Source organism: Cervus elaphus, chromosome 20 (genome assembly GCF_910594005.1).
Source record: "Cervus elaphus chromosome 20, mCerEla1.1, whole genome shotgun sequence".
NCBI classification, from domain to species: domain Eukaryota; kingdom Metazoa; phylum Chordata; class Mammalia; order Artiodactyla; family Cervidae; genus Cervus; species Cervus elaphus.
The window spans coordinates 81,051,825-81,066,244 of record NC_057834.1 but is presented as its reverse complement, the minus strand read 5'-3'; the positions used below and the strand labels follow the sequence as shown (position 1 = coordinate 81,066,244).

The following is a 14,420-nucleotide window of genomic DNA, read 5'->3' as shown; positions in this document are numbered from 1 at the left end:
ATCAAACCCACATCTCTTGCATTGCAGGCAGATTCTTTACCACTCAGCCACCAGGGAAGACTAATAAATAAGCACATTTACTGAGGAGTGACTTTATGCTAAGCTCTCTGCTCATTTCCTTAGATCCTTTATGCCAATCTCCACAACAACCCTAAGGTAGGCACTATTTATAGAGAAGCAAACTGAGGCTTAAGAAAGTTTGCCTGAGTCCACACTGCTGGTGAGTGCTACAATCGGATCTGAATCCAAGCCTGACTCCAGGGCCCAGGCACTTTTAACACTGTGTACTACCCTTAGCATTGAAGTACCTTCACACTTGGTCCTATGCAGGATAGGGGAGGCAAGTGGGAGTTACTACCAGGTAAGAAAATTTTAGAACCTAAATAGAGGGATTCTTTCTAAAACATCTAATTAAATACCTATTCCTTTTAGCTGTGAAAATACTTTAGAGATATGTTAGGAAAATAATTGTCAGTCTTTTCTTATTGAATAAGGGAAGGACAAGAAAAACTGAAGGTAATTGTCCACTCAAGCCTAGATAATTTGAAGAATGACCATGAATACATGAAAGATGTCAGGAAGAACTGATTTAAGTAGAAAAATGAATTCTGCTTTAAATCAGTTGAACTAAAAATGACAACAGTAAAAATATTAATATTTACTGAGTACCTATTATGTGCCAAGAGCTGTGCTGAGCACCTTACACACATATTTTTTTAATTTAATCTTCCTATCAATTCTCTAAATATATTACTAACACATTACATGACAGAGGTGATACTGAGACTCTAAAATGTTAATGAAGTTGCCCACAGTCAGACTAATAAGGGATACAACAAGGAGTCAAACCCAGAGCTGACCAAATCCAAAACGTATATATTGATCTCTATGTCTACAACAGTATCAGCAAAAGCAGAAAATTTAAATGGAGAAATCTAAAGGGCAGGTTATCAATTCATACTATTTTAAAAAGCAAAATCTAGAAAAGATTTTCTTCAACCATACATGGGCATATTTAATGATTAGCTAATTCTATCATTATAGAGATATCATTGTAAGAGAAAAATAATTCCACTGAATCATTTACCTGGCCAGAGTTGAAGTAAGTAGTGAAGAACTTCAATATGTTTTTTAAAATCCAAAGCAGTCGCAAGTTCCTCAGAATCAGTAAAGACTCTGTTGTTATGGGTGGAAGTCTCTTGCCTCTGACTTAATAATACTGGTCCAAAGCACACAGCCAAGTTCTGGCAAGTCATCTTATTCACATCATGATAAGAAGCCACCAATTTCAAATGATCCAACAACATCATTAGAGTTGCCTAAATTGAATTAAATTTCACTTAATATAGTCAAACAGGGATAAATTCAAGGACACAATTTATAGCAGGAAATATAGACAAACAACCTATCACTTTTTAGAAGGTTGTTTCAAAGATTTTTAAGCTGGATGTTTGGAACTTGAAACACATTTTTTTTTTTTAATAAAATGTTACACAGGACACTTAGGTTTTGACAACATGATTTGATTCATTGAATGGTTAAAATAAACATTATCTAAAATGCTCACGAATGAATTCCAAATTTTAGCTGGAGTTTCTTAGAAAATATGCCATCAACTTTTTCCTCTCTTCCCTTCTCTAAACAGATAACAACAGCAAAGGCTGTGATGAAAAGGGGATTAGGGTAGAATTTTTTTTTTTTTAAGTTTGAAAACAACATGAATTTATTCTCTGATAGATTTGGAGGCCAGAAATCTGAAAGGAGTCTCAGGGAGCTAAAATCAAAGTGTCAGCAGGCAGGGCACACTCCTGCGGAAGCTCTAGGGAAGAATCTGTTTCCTTGTCTTTTCCAGGGTCTTGAGCTATATTCCTTACATTCCTCAACTCAGGGACCCTTCTTCCATTTTCAAAACTAACAATATAACATCTTCTGATTCTGCTTCCCTCTTTTCATCACATTGTTTTCTCATCTGCCTGTAGTCAAATCTCCCTCTCCCCATCTACTATAAGGATACTTGTGATTACATTTAGAACCTACCTTGATAATCCCAGATAATCTCTCCATCTCAAGATACCTATTTGTTTGTTTGTTTTGGCATGCAGGATCTTAGTTTTCATACTATGTCACTTTTTATGTAAGAAAGAATGGGAAATGAGAAAACATACATGTATCTAATCATTAGTACAAACAGAAATACAGAAAGCATAAACAAAAAACTAATAAGATTAGGTATCTATAGTTGGCTAAATAATGGCCACCAAAAATATCCAGGTTTTTGTAGGTATCATTAAATTAGGTATCTTGAGGGAATTCCTTGGCAGTCCAGTAGTTAGGACTCCCCACTTCAACTGCAGGAATCACAGAATATTCATTTTTAAGTTCAGTGAAATCCTGTAGTCGTAAGTAGGGGGCACCATCTTAAAATCTAGGTTACCATGGCCAGGTTCTATTGTGATCCAGATTAGGAAGAAGGCCAATGCACTTCTTAATTAATAAATATTTTAAGTAGATAAACAATGGAAAGGGGAAGAATAGAAATAAAAAAAATTATTGAAAAAAATTTTTTTAATCCGTGAAGAAACCAGTAAGGGGAATTTGCTTAAGAAGTGAATGGTTATTTAAGTTTAAGCAATTACAAAAAGAAATGATGTTTTTCAGAAAAAGAGACACAGATGTACAGAACAGACTTTTGGGCTCTGTGGGAGAAGGCGAGGGTGGGATGTTTCGAGAGAACAGCATCGAAACATGTATATTATCTATGGTGAAACAGATTACTAGGCCAGGTTGGATGCATGAGACAAGTGCTTGGGCCTGGTGCATTGGGAAGACCCAGAGGGATCGGGTAGAGAGGGAGGTGGGAGGGGGGATCGGGATGGGGAACATATATAAATCCATGGCTGATTCATGTCAATGTATGACAAAAACCACTACAATACTGTAAAGTAATTAGCCTCCAACTAATAAAAATAAATGAAAAAAATAAAAATTTAAAAATTTAAAAAAAGAAATAATGTTTTTAATATACTGGTATATGATCAATCATTTAACAAAATAAGCATGTAATTTCCTCTTCATAATTGAAGAAATAAATACCAATAATAATCTGTAACTTTTAAAAATTATTTTAAAAAATTAAAATGACATATTATCAATATTTCTGGAGCCAAAAGTGACAACTGGATTTGGTGATTAGAAGATAATTAGTAACCTTGGCAAGAATAGATCCACAGAGATGGGGTAGGAAGCCAGATAACAGTTTGTTGAGTAGTAAATGAGTGGTGAAGAAGTGATAACTGCCAGAACAAACATTTGCTCAGTGTTCGGCTATGAAGGGAAGGAATCAGGAGCAAAATGGATCTAGAGTAGACTACAGTTGATATTCTGAAATCAAAACCAGTCACACACTGGTTAACACTGTTAACACACACACAACACTGGTTAAATATATTAGGCTCAATCTCAATAGCAAACCAAGAAACGCAATCTAAAATAAGAAATTTTTTTGTCCTTGAAATAAGATCAGCCAAAAAATGTAATTGTTATGTCCATTTTGAAAAGTAATGTGAAAACACGTACTAACAGCCTCAAAATGTTCACAACATTTAAGTCAACAATTCCACTCTGAAATTCTAATCTAAATAAGTAATTCTAACTGAAAAGAAAACTGTGGACAAATATATACAAATAGGTTCAAAACCTAAATTTTATACAAACAAGTAATGATAAATTGTCAAATCCATTCAATGGAATACTTTGCAGCCTTTTTGGAAAGAATATTAACAGTGTGAGCTTTAAGGCCAGAAAGGCCTAGATTCATATGATAGACTATAACACCCAAAAAGCTATATAATCTTGGGCAAGTGATTTAAATTCCCTGACACTGGAGTCTTCATTCATAAGCAAAATGATACATAATTTTACCTTATATTGATGAAGGAATATTTCTACCCCCTCACCCCACCCTCCTTCTTCTGCCTACCTCTTTGTAGCTATTCCTCTCTCCCACCCAAAGGAATAGAAATTTCTAATCTAACTGGACAGAGCACAGGCCATTCAGATGACTAAAATAAACTAGTGCATGAAGGTATTGGGCTTAAAGTATTTCTATCCACTCTTGGACCTTCCACTCTCACATGATAAGAAATATAGGCAAAGTTGGCCTCATCTGGATAAGCCTGGCCATATTTCTTTCCCTTATTCTCCCTTTTGTTTTAAGGAACAACAGCTAAAGTTAGGCTAAGATAGTTCTGCAAGCGCAGTCATCCTCCCTCTCTTACAGGCATACCGGAAGATACTGGTATGTGATTTAGATTGTGGGAAGGGGGCAAATGGGAAGAGACAAGGAGGAAGGAAAGACTGGTGGTGAGCGCTAAGTCTTGAGGCTAAGTCATGTACACAAAACAGTTACCATATTTTTAAAATACTATTAATAAAAGGAAATAAACCAAAATGTTAATTATATTGCCTTTAGATATTGATAATTATAATTTCCATTCTTTTCTGTATCTTCCTAACTTTTAATTATAAACATATCATTTTAATAGTAAAATAACAATACTCTTAAAACTTATCAGGAGTATTCATGCCTAGGTTAATATCACATTTGAAAGAGATGAAATTGTTTTCTAGATTTATTCTATATAAGAAGCAGTCTCTAGATTTACGCTGTTTAGTCTTTAGCAAAGGTAGAGCTAAAACTCATTAGCGTTACAAATGTCAAATAACTAAAAAATTATCTGTAGCTCTGGAGCTAAGTACTCAGTTCATTAAGTATATGGTTTGTTTCAGGAAGAATGTATATCTATGGTGCTTACCTTCTCAACATCAGGCAGACAATCCAGAAGGCCAACAGTGTACTGAGAATCACCTGGATCATTCTCACAACCATTTGATGACATTTTCAAAGGATTTTTTGCCATTGCATCTAATACAGCCTCATAAAGCTGCTTTGTTATCAGAGGAGAAGGAAGTTCTCTTAAATAATCCTTAAGAACACCTTCAGAAACCAAACAAACCAGAAATAGATGTCAATTATTCTTTAGAGTGAAATAATAAAAAGCTGTGGAGAATTTTTTTTTTCAAAGTATCATTACGGTGAACTTTTAACATTCTGAAAACAATAAAAGCAGAAATGTAAAAAGTATTGTGACAAAACACTTGCAATTTGTGTTCTTAGAAATTGCTTCATTAACTGACTTTTTGTTTTGAAACCATGTTTATTAACATGGTTAACGCACATGCATAATATCCAATTATCATATATATTAGGCTTGTTCATAAAGTAAATTCCTTTTATAAAAAGCTCCTTTAAGTGTGTATAAAACAAAAGAAAATAAGGCATACTAATATTAATTGTAAATTATTCCAATTATATGGATTTTTAATTTCCAGACTTTTCATAAACCCTTGCAAATAAGTGAGCTATAAAAATGTACTTCCTCTTAAATATAGAAGATATGGCTTAAACACACATATTGACTAGTCAGGATAATCTCCAATGTTATACTATGGAAGAGAAAAATCATTTCTAAAACCAAAACCCAAGAACAGAAAACAACAAATGTGTCACTATGATAGGAATGAGGTAAGTCTATTTCAAACACACCACAAATAGTTATGAACGAAGAGGTGATACAGCTATAGTAAAGGAAACAGGAAAGGATAATAGATGTTACATAAAAGGAAGGTAGGTTAAGATAGTAGCTAAAGGCTAGAATGTGATCACAAGAAAAAAAAATAGACGTTTCTGACAGCAAAACCCTAAATATAGACAATATTGATTTAGAAAATGCTCTCAGCTTAGCTGAGAACTTAGTTTGAGGGCTTAATTTGAATTTAAGTGAAAGTGAAAGTCGCTCAGTCGTGTCCAACTCTTTGCGACCCCATGGACTATAGAGTCATTGGAATTCTTCAGGCCAGAATACTGGAGTAGGTAGCCTTTCCCTTCTCCAGGGGATCTTCCCAACCCAGGGATCGAACCCAGGTCTCCCACATTGCAGGTGGATTCTTTATCAGCTGAGCCACAAGGGAAGCCCAAGAATACTGGAATGGGTAGCCTATCCCTTCTCCAGTGGATCTTCCTGACACAGAAATCAAACTGGGGTCTCCTGCATTGCAGGTGGATTCTTTACCAACTGAGCTATGAGGGAAGCCCAATTTGAATTTAAACATGATCATAAAGGAAGTTTCCCATCTGATAAATCTTTTAAATTTTGATAATACTATGGCTCATAAGAATTCTTGGCAGGAAATTCAGGTTCAATTCCTGGGTCGGGAAGATCCCCTAAGAAGGAAATGGCAACCCACTCCAGTATTCTTGCCTGGGAAATCCTATGGGCAGAGAAGCCTGGTGGGCTACAGTACCTGGGGTTCCAAAATAGTCAGATGTAACTAAACAACACAACAATGGTAAATTAGTTTCTTATGCATCCTTCCAGCATTTGTTTATGCAAATATAAATATTAATAATATATTACTATTTGTTCTCCTTTATTACATAAAAGACAGTATATATACTTTTTCATTTAACATTTTATCCTTGTCATGTGCTGGGTTTAGTCACTCAGTCATGTCCGACTGTTTGCAACCCCATGGACTGTAGTCTGCCAGGCTCCTCTGACCATGGGGATTCTCCAGGCGAGAATACTGGAGTCGGTGGCCATGCCCTCCTCCAGGGTATCTTTGCAACACAGGGATCAAACCCAGGTCTCCCACATTGCAGGCAGATTTTCTACCGACTGAGCCACCAGGGAAGCCCGAGAATACTGGAGTGGGAAGCCTATCCCTTTTTCAGGGGATCTTCCTGACCCAGGAATCAAACCAGGGTCTCCTGTACTGCAAGTGGATTCTTTACCAGCTGAGCTACCAGGGAAGCCCTATCCTTGCCATAACCCTTGCCATCTTTTCTGTACACAGAAGTTTTCCTCAAACATTTTAACAGCCACATCACAGTATTCCAATGTATGGATGCCCCACTTTTTGATCTAGTCAGTGGCTACAGACAGATACTTGTATTCTTTCTAATCTTCTGTTATTTCAAAACATGCTACAATGAATAACCTTGCACATCAACATTTTGTATATATGCAGGCATGTTCATAGGGCAAATTCCAAAAACAGGACTGCTGAATCAAAAATATATTTGTTATTCTGAGGGAAAAGGAAGTGTAAGGATGTTTCCTAGGTCTGGGGCTTCAGCAACTAGGTGAATAATAGTGCTATTACTTGGAACAGGAGGAAAGAGGAAAACTATGCTTTAGGGGATAGAAAGGAGTTTCATTTTGAACATATTAAGCTTAAGTTATCTATGGGACATTCAAGGGTACTGGATATAAAAATCTGAGACTCAGGAAAAAGATAGCTGGAGACACAGATCTGAGAATGATCAACTTAAACTTGATAACTAGAACCTTGGGAATGACTGAGATTATCAAGGAGGAGAGAGAGAGAAAGAAAGAAAGTGAAGTCGCTCAGTCATGTCTGACTCTGCGACCCCATGGACTGTAGCCTGCCAGGCTCCTTGGTCCATGGGATTTTTCAGGCAAGGATACTAGAGTGGCTTGCCATTCCCTTCTCCAGGGGATCTTCCCAACCCCGGAATCGAACCAGGTTCTCCCACACTATAGGCAGACTGTTTACCATCTGAGCCACCAGGGAAGCCAAGGAGGTAATATAGAGTGATATGAGAAGGCCTAGTAATAAGAGAAAATGATGAAGAACATCAATCAGCTCTTTTTAAATAAAAGTTTTTCTTCTTTAAAAAATTCATTTTTATTTATTTTTAATTGAAGGATGATTGCTTTACAATGTTGTAGTGGTTTCTACTGTATAACAATGTGATTCAGCTACAAATATACATATATCCCTCCCACCCCACCCCCCATCCCAATCTTCAATCAGCTCTTAAGTGGTCATCAGGAAGAGAATTTTCCAAAGGTGACTAGGGAAGAATGGCTAAAGAAGTGTGAACAGTAAGTAGAGGCAGGATGGGGGTGGGGGCAGGACAGGCAAATATGCTATCAAGGCAGTAAAGGAAAGAATGTTTCAAGAAAGAGTTTAAGCTATCAGTTGATACCCAATAATAATTAGGTTAGATAAGTAGAGTGTACTAGATTGGTCATTTGTATGTTAAAGTCATTCAGAATGATGGCAGGACTTCAGCTGGAAATCTAACCATAGGTAAGATATCAAAGTCTTTAGTGAATAAATGAAAATGCTCAAGTATTCTGATGATGATATTAAACAGGAAAGAGGAGGTATAAGACTGTGCTGTGAGCCTCCAAAAAATCTTACTCCTTAACATAGCATAACTTTCTACTCCATAGTAAAAAGGTAACAAGATGGAAATAGCAGGAAGGAACCAAGAGAATGCTGACTAAACTTTTTCTTTGATATATACAAAGAGATACAATATATATAAATTGCTTGGCATATAATAATAATCAATACCTGTTAGATATACAGTGATATTCCCATTCCTTAACTTATATCATGTGATCTTTACTGCTATGATTAGTTTCCCACAATGAATAGCAACATTTAGTTTAAAAAGCATCTACAACTAGAAAGTGAAAATGCAATTTTCTGTAGCTGCCAAACAAAGACACTACTAAACCTTTAGGGCATAATTTTTTTTAAAGGTTCCATATTTGTTCCTCAGCAAAACAAGACTTGTTAGTTCTCATAAAACTCCATATGCCCTGGTAATTTGAGACTTGTCCTATAATGCAATTATATTAAATTAAAATCTAAAAGATCTCCAGAAAAGATAACTTTATAACTTAGTGAAATATATGTCAAATATCATTATCCTTTATATGAGTAATATACCAAACAACCATTAATATAAATGGAATTTTAAATTGATCCAGGTTCAAGATTACTTACTTCACTATAATCTGAAGGCAAAGAGGGGAGAATTATTATAACAAACATTAAGCACGTAGATTATGCTCAGCATATTATGTTCAATGAAGTTAAGGTTATTATTGCTTTTCTATTAATAAATGCTGACTAACTTCACAGGAAAAATAATCAAAAGATTTTATAAAATGATACAGAGAGGAAGTATTTATAGTACATTGTGACATATAAGATATAGCGACTCATAAATCTAGAAATTGGCCATATGGCCGTATCTCAAAAACTTAGTGATAGACAGGGGCATCTTAAAACCATATTGCCTTCTTAACATCTTTCAAACACTTTGGGACATAAAAAACATAAGATAATAAATTTGTGGTGACAATCTTTAATGCTACAGAAGCTACTTAGAAAAGACTTGGGGGAAATTTATGATGAAGTTTATTTAATGCAACACAGTATATCTTTTATCATTTACTTGAAGCAGGCAATTATTGGTAAATAAAGAACCGGTTTAAGCTGCCCTGTAATAGTTAGATACTATGAAATCATATGCCTCTTACCTTCAGGCACAAGGACCAACTACACAGGAAGATTCTACTCATCCCTGTGATGCAATATAGGTATCACCACACTGAAAATAAAAGGGCATTCTATCTCTAAAACTACATCTATTTCTCAGAGACTGGTTTGAAGTACCTATATTTTATTAATTCTCAGTCACAAAATTCACCATTCTCTCTGCCTAAAACTTTTAATAATCACTAAATAATAAATACACTGACTTGTCTAATATCTTCTCTTAAAACGATGAATAGATTTTACACCTTAAATTTTGTACCTGATTGAAAAAAATCTGGTTTGTCTGGAGTACTTCATTCTGTATTCCAGACAAACCAATTACTAAGAACACATTAAACTGTGAGTAAACTCTATCATTCACTCCATTAACATCTCTTTTAGACCTATTGAACTGTTAATTATATTTCAAAGTTTACTTAGAAATGTGAGTTCACATGGAACAAACACATGAGGCAACACTATTACTGGCCAACTCCCCAAATGTTGAGCCATGATGAGCCCCTGTGTATAATTTATTGCAATTCCAATGGTATTTCTCAGACAAAGCTTAAATCATTCCATTGGCCTTTTATCAAGAAAGAAAAGAGCTCTTGGTTCTTCTGAAAAACAACTTTAATGAAATGGAATACAAAGAATAAAGCCAAGAAATATCTAATTCATAAATTATGGAAACTCTCAACTTTAGAAAAGAATGCTTCTATAAATCTAACATTCATTGATCTATTGTCATATATTCTGCATATGCTACAAATTTCTGACAATTCAAACCACATCACTTCATCTTCTTAAACTGTACACATTTGACATAATTTTTATCTCCAAGTCCAGGCTTCAACTAAGACAAAACCTCTTTTTATTCAGAATGTAATTTTCTGAGAATTGATATTTGTAAAATTTCTCTTTAATAAATTCATAAAATGAGTCTTTTGTTAACCCTGTTAATTATATACTACTAAGGGAAAAAAAATCTACCTTTTTGTAGAAATGACCCATTTTTTAGTAGAAATAATAAATCTTCTTCCATTAGAAAAATAAAAGTAACCATTATTTCTGGTTTGCTAAAACTTACAGGAAAAAAAGTGCTTTGGTTTGTCTTCTTTTAGGATTAAAATGCTTGGGATGAAACTTAGTTATCCAAGAATGTATATTAAATAATAGATGAAAATACAGTCATTCAGAGTTCAGAGATTGGGAAGCTCAATTATTTGCAAAGTCTCAATGCTAAAAGTTGGCTTTAAGGATTTCAATCATTAAAAATCTCTAATATGTGCAAGTTGAGCCCTCCTCAAATTCTCACCTAGATAACTGTGTGCAAAATAAGAAAGCAATTTAGAAGATAAAAACAAATATTGTTAGAGCAAGGGAAAAAAAATGGTAGTTGACAATAGAGAGAAGAGAAAGACTATCAAAATACATAGACAATCTGGAAATACATACCAAAGCATCTGTAGGTGAAAGGATGTGATATCTGAGATTATGGTTCAAAACAGTCCAAGTTTGGGGAGAATCAAATGAGGGGTATAAATGAAACAGGTTTGGTCATTACGGAAGCCAGATGATGGACAAAGAAGGTTTACCATAGTATTCTACGCTTGAAAACTTTGCTAATAAAAAGCAAAACAACAACAAAAAACAAACATGGAATTATAAGCCAATAGTCCTCAAATATTGATTAGTTATCAAAAATCTCCTAAAGGCCTTTTTTTCTGCTCTCATCTCGTATGATCTCTCCACAGAATGATACTGCATCGCACCTTGCCCTGAAAACTCTATTGTTTCTTGTTTCCCAAACTTTCTGACTCCTGTCCTCTCAATCTCTTTAGATGTTTCTTCTTTCTTTGCCTGCCTCCAAAGTTTGGAGATCCTCAAAGTTCTGGTCTTTTGAAACTTTACAGACAATTGGAAGGTGTTCATTATAACTAGTGCCAATGACCATCAAATTGCCATTTTCATCACTCAGGGTTTTAGAAGAGTATTTGCAATGCTGTACATTGAACTGTATTCATCACCTGGGCAAGTAACAGACCATTCACATTCTACTACATCCTCTCCTCAGCTGCAGATAAGCACTTTCAACTTTGCTTGATATATCCGCTGAGATCTCCAACTGGCACCTCAAGTTCAATATGTTTGAAAAGAAATCCAATTCATTTTCTTTTTCTACATTTCTCCACCAAAAGCAGTAGTTTTCTCTTTCTTATTTCTGCTAATGGAATCCAATCAACCAGGTGTCAAAGTCATGTTTATCTGGGCCCTCCCTGTCTTCATATACTTCTAATTATATTCCTTCCTGCTGTTGCTACTGCTGTTAAGATGCCATCTGCTCTCATCACCTCTTTGCTGAGACTATTGCCAAGAATCCTAACTGGTTTTCTTTCCTCTTCTATCTTTTAATATCAATCCATCACACAGACTTGCCAGATAAGTATTCCTGAAGACTATCTCTGAAGATTTCATTCCTCTGCTCAAAGATCTTTGATGGATTCCCTCTGCCTAGTAAATAAATCTAAATTCTCTAACCAGATAGTCAATGCCCCTTATATTACCTATGCACCAGTCAAACTGAACCTGATGGCATTTTATTTATCACTCTGTGAAGACAAGATACCCTTTTCCTTCTGTCAGTTACTGGAGCTAATTTAATGTAGGTCTTACTCTTTCCAAAGGTTGGCTGTTTGAGAACAGGGACCATATCTTGGTACCTCCCCATAGAAAATAACACAGTAGTGTTTGTGAAAGAAGGAAAAAAAGACTTCAGAATAATACCAAAACAGTATTTCAATTCTCTTTCCTGCAGAGGTAGTCTTTCAGAATGTGGATATAAAAATAACATCTATTTATTACCTGTTATTACATTTATATCTGGGTACTGGCTTTCACACAGACCAACAGCTTTGCTATCCCTCTCAAAAGCCTCTCGAAGTTCTTTCTTGACTGCTGCCGAGCCACATAATCGGTATAGGCCTACTACCTAGAAATAAAATTATTGCTGCATTATGGTAAATTGGATAAAAAGAAAATATAATAGTACAGTATGTACAAATCACATGACTTTGGCAATCTTATACATTCTGATGGCATTTAATTAAAAATATCTCAAACATAAGCTTCTGAAGTCTCACCACAGACTATACTGATGGTAGTTACAGTTTAATACAAATTTTATACTTTCATTTAAATTCAAATGATATACTATGTCACCTGTAGTGCTAGCTATAATATCTTAAGCAAAGACACAATCCCTTCCCTTTAATTTTATACACTCAACCAATATCTCCATGGGTGCCCTTTTACATATTTTGCTCCAGATTGAAGTAATACAGCACAACAGCTAATCAAAGATTTTGGATTCATAAAGCCCCACACTATCACTCCTTGCTTGGTGAATTTGGTCAAGTTATTTAATTTGTTTAAAACTCAGTTTATTTTTAAACGCTATAGACTCAGTTTTTTTTTGTTTTTTTTTTTTTAAGTATACATTTGAAATAAGGTTCCAGGAAACTATTTGTGCAAAGTTATCTTTTAAAGTTTCTCGGGAAGAAATGAAAACAAATCTAGGGTTTTTTTTTAACTTATCAAATGAATTGATTATAAAGCATTGAGGGAAATTCAGTGGAAATAACATAAAGGTATTTACGGTGCAAAGACACCACTCACTCTCCCTTCAATCTACATTAAAAAGATTTGTTTTTTAAACATTGTTAGTTCAATATAAATTCACTAAGAGAAAATCAACATGGTATCTTAAAGAGAAAACAGGCCTGATTAAGCAACTGGGGCCTTTTAAAAGAAAAAATCTTCATGAAAATTGAGGAAAGTGGTCGTCATCTATACTTTTACATCAAAGACTATTTAGGAAGAAGTTCAGTCACCTTGAATTGAAAGACTGCATAAAGATATCCAACTTCAAGACAGAAATAAAGTGAAAACACACAATGCGATCCCCAAGGATCTGAACTAGAAATCATTTAAAAATATTAAAAATGATCTAGAGAAGAAAGCAAATGAAATTTACAGGTTTACTTATGACACTAACCTCTTATGAATTATTAAATAACTGATAGACTACACTACAAAAGGTGGGTCTTAATATAAGAAAGTGTCAGGAATGGATCCACGGAAATGTTATTCAAAATATTTGAGATGACAAGCACTCAGTATTAATTGAAAGATAGTAGAGAACCTACAACAATTTCTAAAAGAAGGTAGTTCAAGGTGCTGCTGAATTCAAAAGGATCAACAGGATATGGGAAACCAAGGAATGTACTAGGAATAAAATTCAAATTTCCTATTCTTCTCCACATTCATGGTGTATTCATATTGACAGTGGCAGGTGTTAGTTACATCATCAAGAGAAAGAAAATCAGAATGGCAAATGATCCAGAAAATGAAACTAAAATATTAAACAGGATCAAAGGAAACACTACAACATTAGAAGAAACCAACTTGAGTAGAGCCCTTCTAGTGTAAGCAAACTTAAAGTGTCACAAAAATCTCATAAAGATGTATCCTCTTAAGCTTGAGAAAGATGAACATAGAACAAATTAAAGAAAGTAATACTTCAATAGCAGGTGATAATTTAATGTGTTATCCCAAAAGCTGAAATTACAAATATAGTTTTTAAAAGTGAATAAAAGAAGGAACATATACTATACATAAATCAGGGAGGAATATTTTAGGATATATTCCTTAACTTCAGAGGCTGATTTCTTAAATCAAACACTTGAAGTACATGCTTGATGCCTCTAGTAAGGACAGAATCTAAACTGGATGGACCATGAGTATGATTTCTATACTAATCTTTTCCAACTCGAAGCAGGAGACGCATGATAGTAGCCTTCCAAGTATTTGGAAAATATCACAAACTATTTTTGTATGACTAGAAAAACCTGATTGTCATGGTTAAAAAAAAAAAGAATACTGACTAGAAAGGTAAACAAAATTTAAGCAGTATGCTGGTTTATAAAATACAGGCA

At 34.6% G+C, this 14,420-nt stretch overlaps 1 protein-coding gene across 4 annotated transcripts in view; it reads right to left on the bottom strand.

The window, feature by feature from the left end:
• SYDE2 (synapse defective Rho GTPase homolog 2) overlaps positions 1–14,420 on the bottom strand; it is a 45,259-nt gene that overhangs the window by 13,582 nt on the left and 17,257 nt on the right. For 3 of the 4 annotated variants that reach the window (XM_043877341.1, XM_043877342.1, XM_043877340.1), the window contains exons 4-6: positions 12,289–12,415; positions 4,815–4,996; positions 1,088–1,319 (exon numbers count right to left, since the gene is read on the bottom strand). In XM_043877341.1, the coding sequence (XP_043733276.1) occupies positions 1,088–1,319; positions 4,815–4,996; positions 12,289–12,415 (541 nt within the window). Of the gene's footprint in view, positions 1–1,087; positions 1,320–4,814; positions 4,997–10,881; positions 11,049–12,288; positions 12,416–14,420 lie in introns of those variants that run through there. The other variant, XR_006335753.1, reaches the window with a different exon arrangement.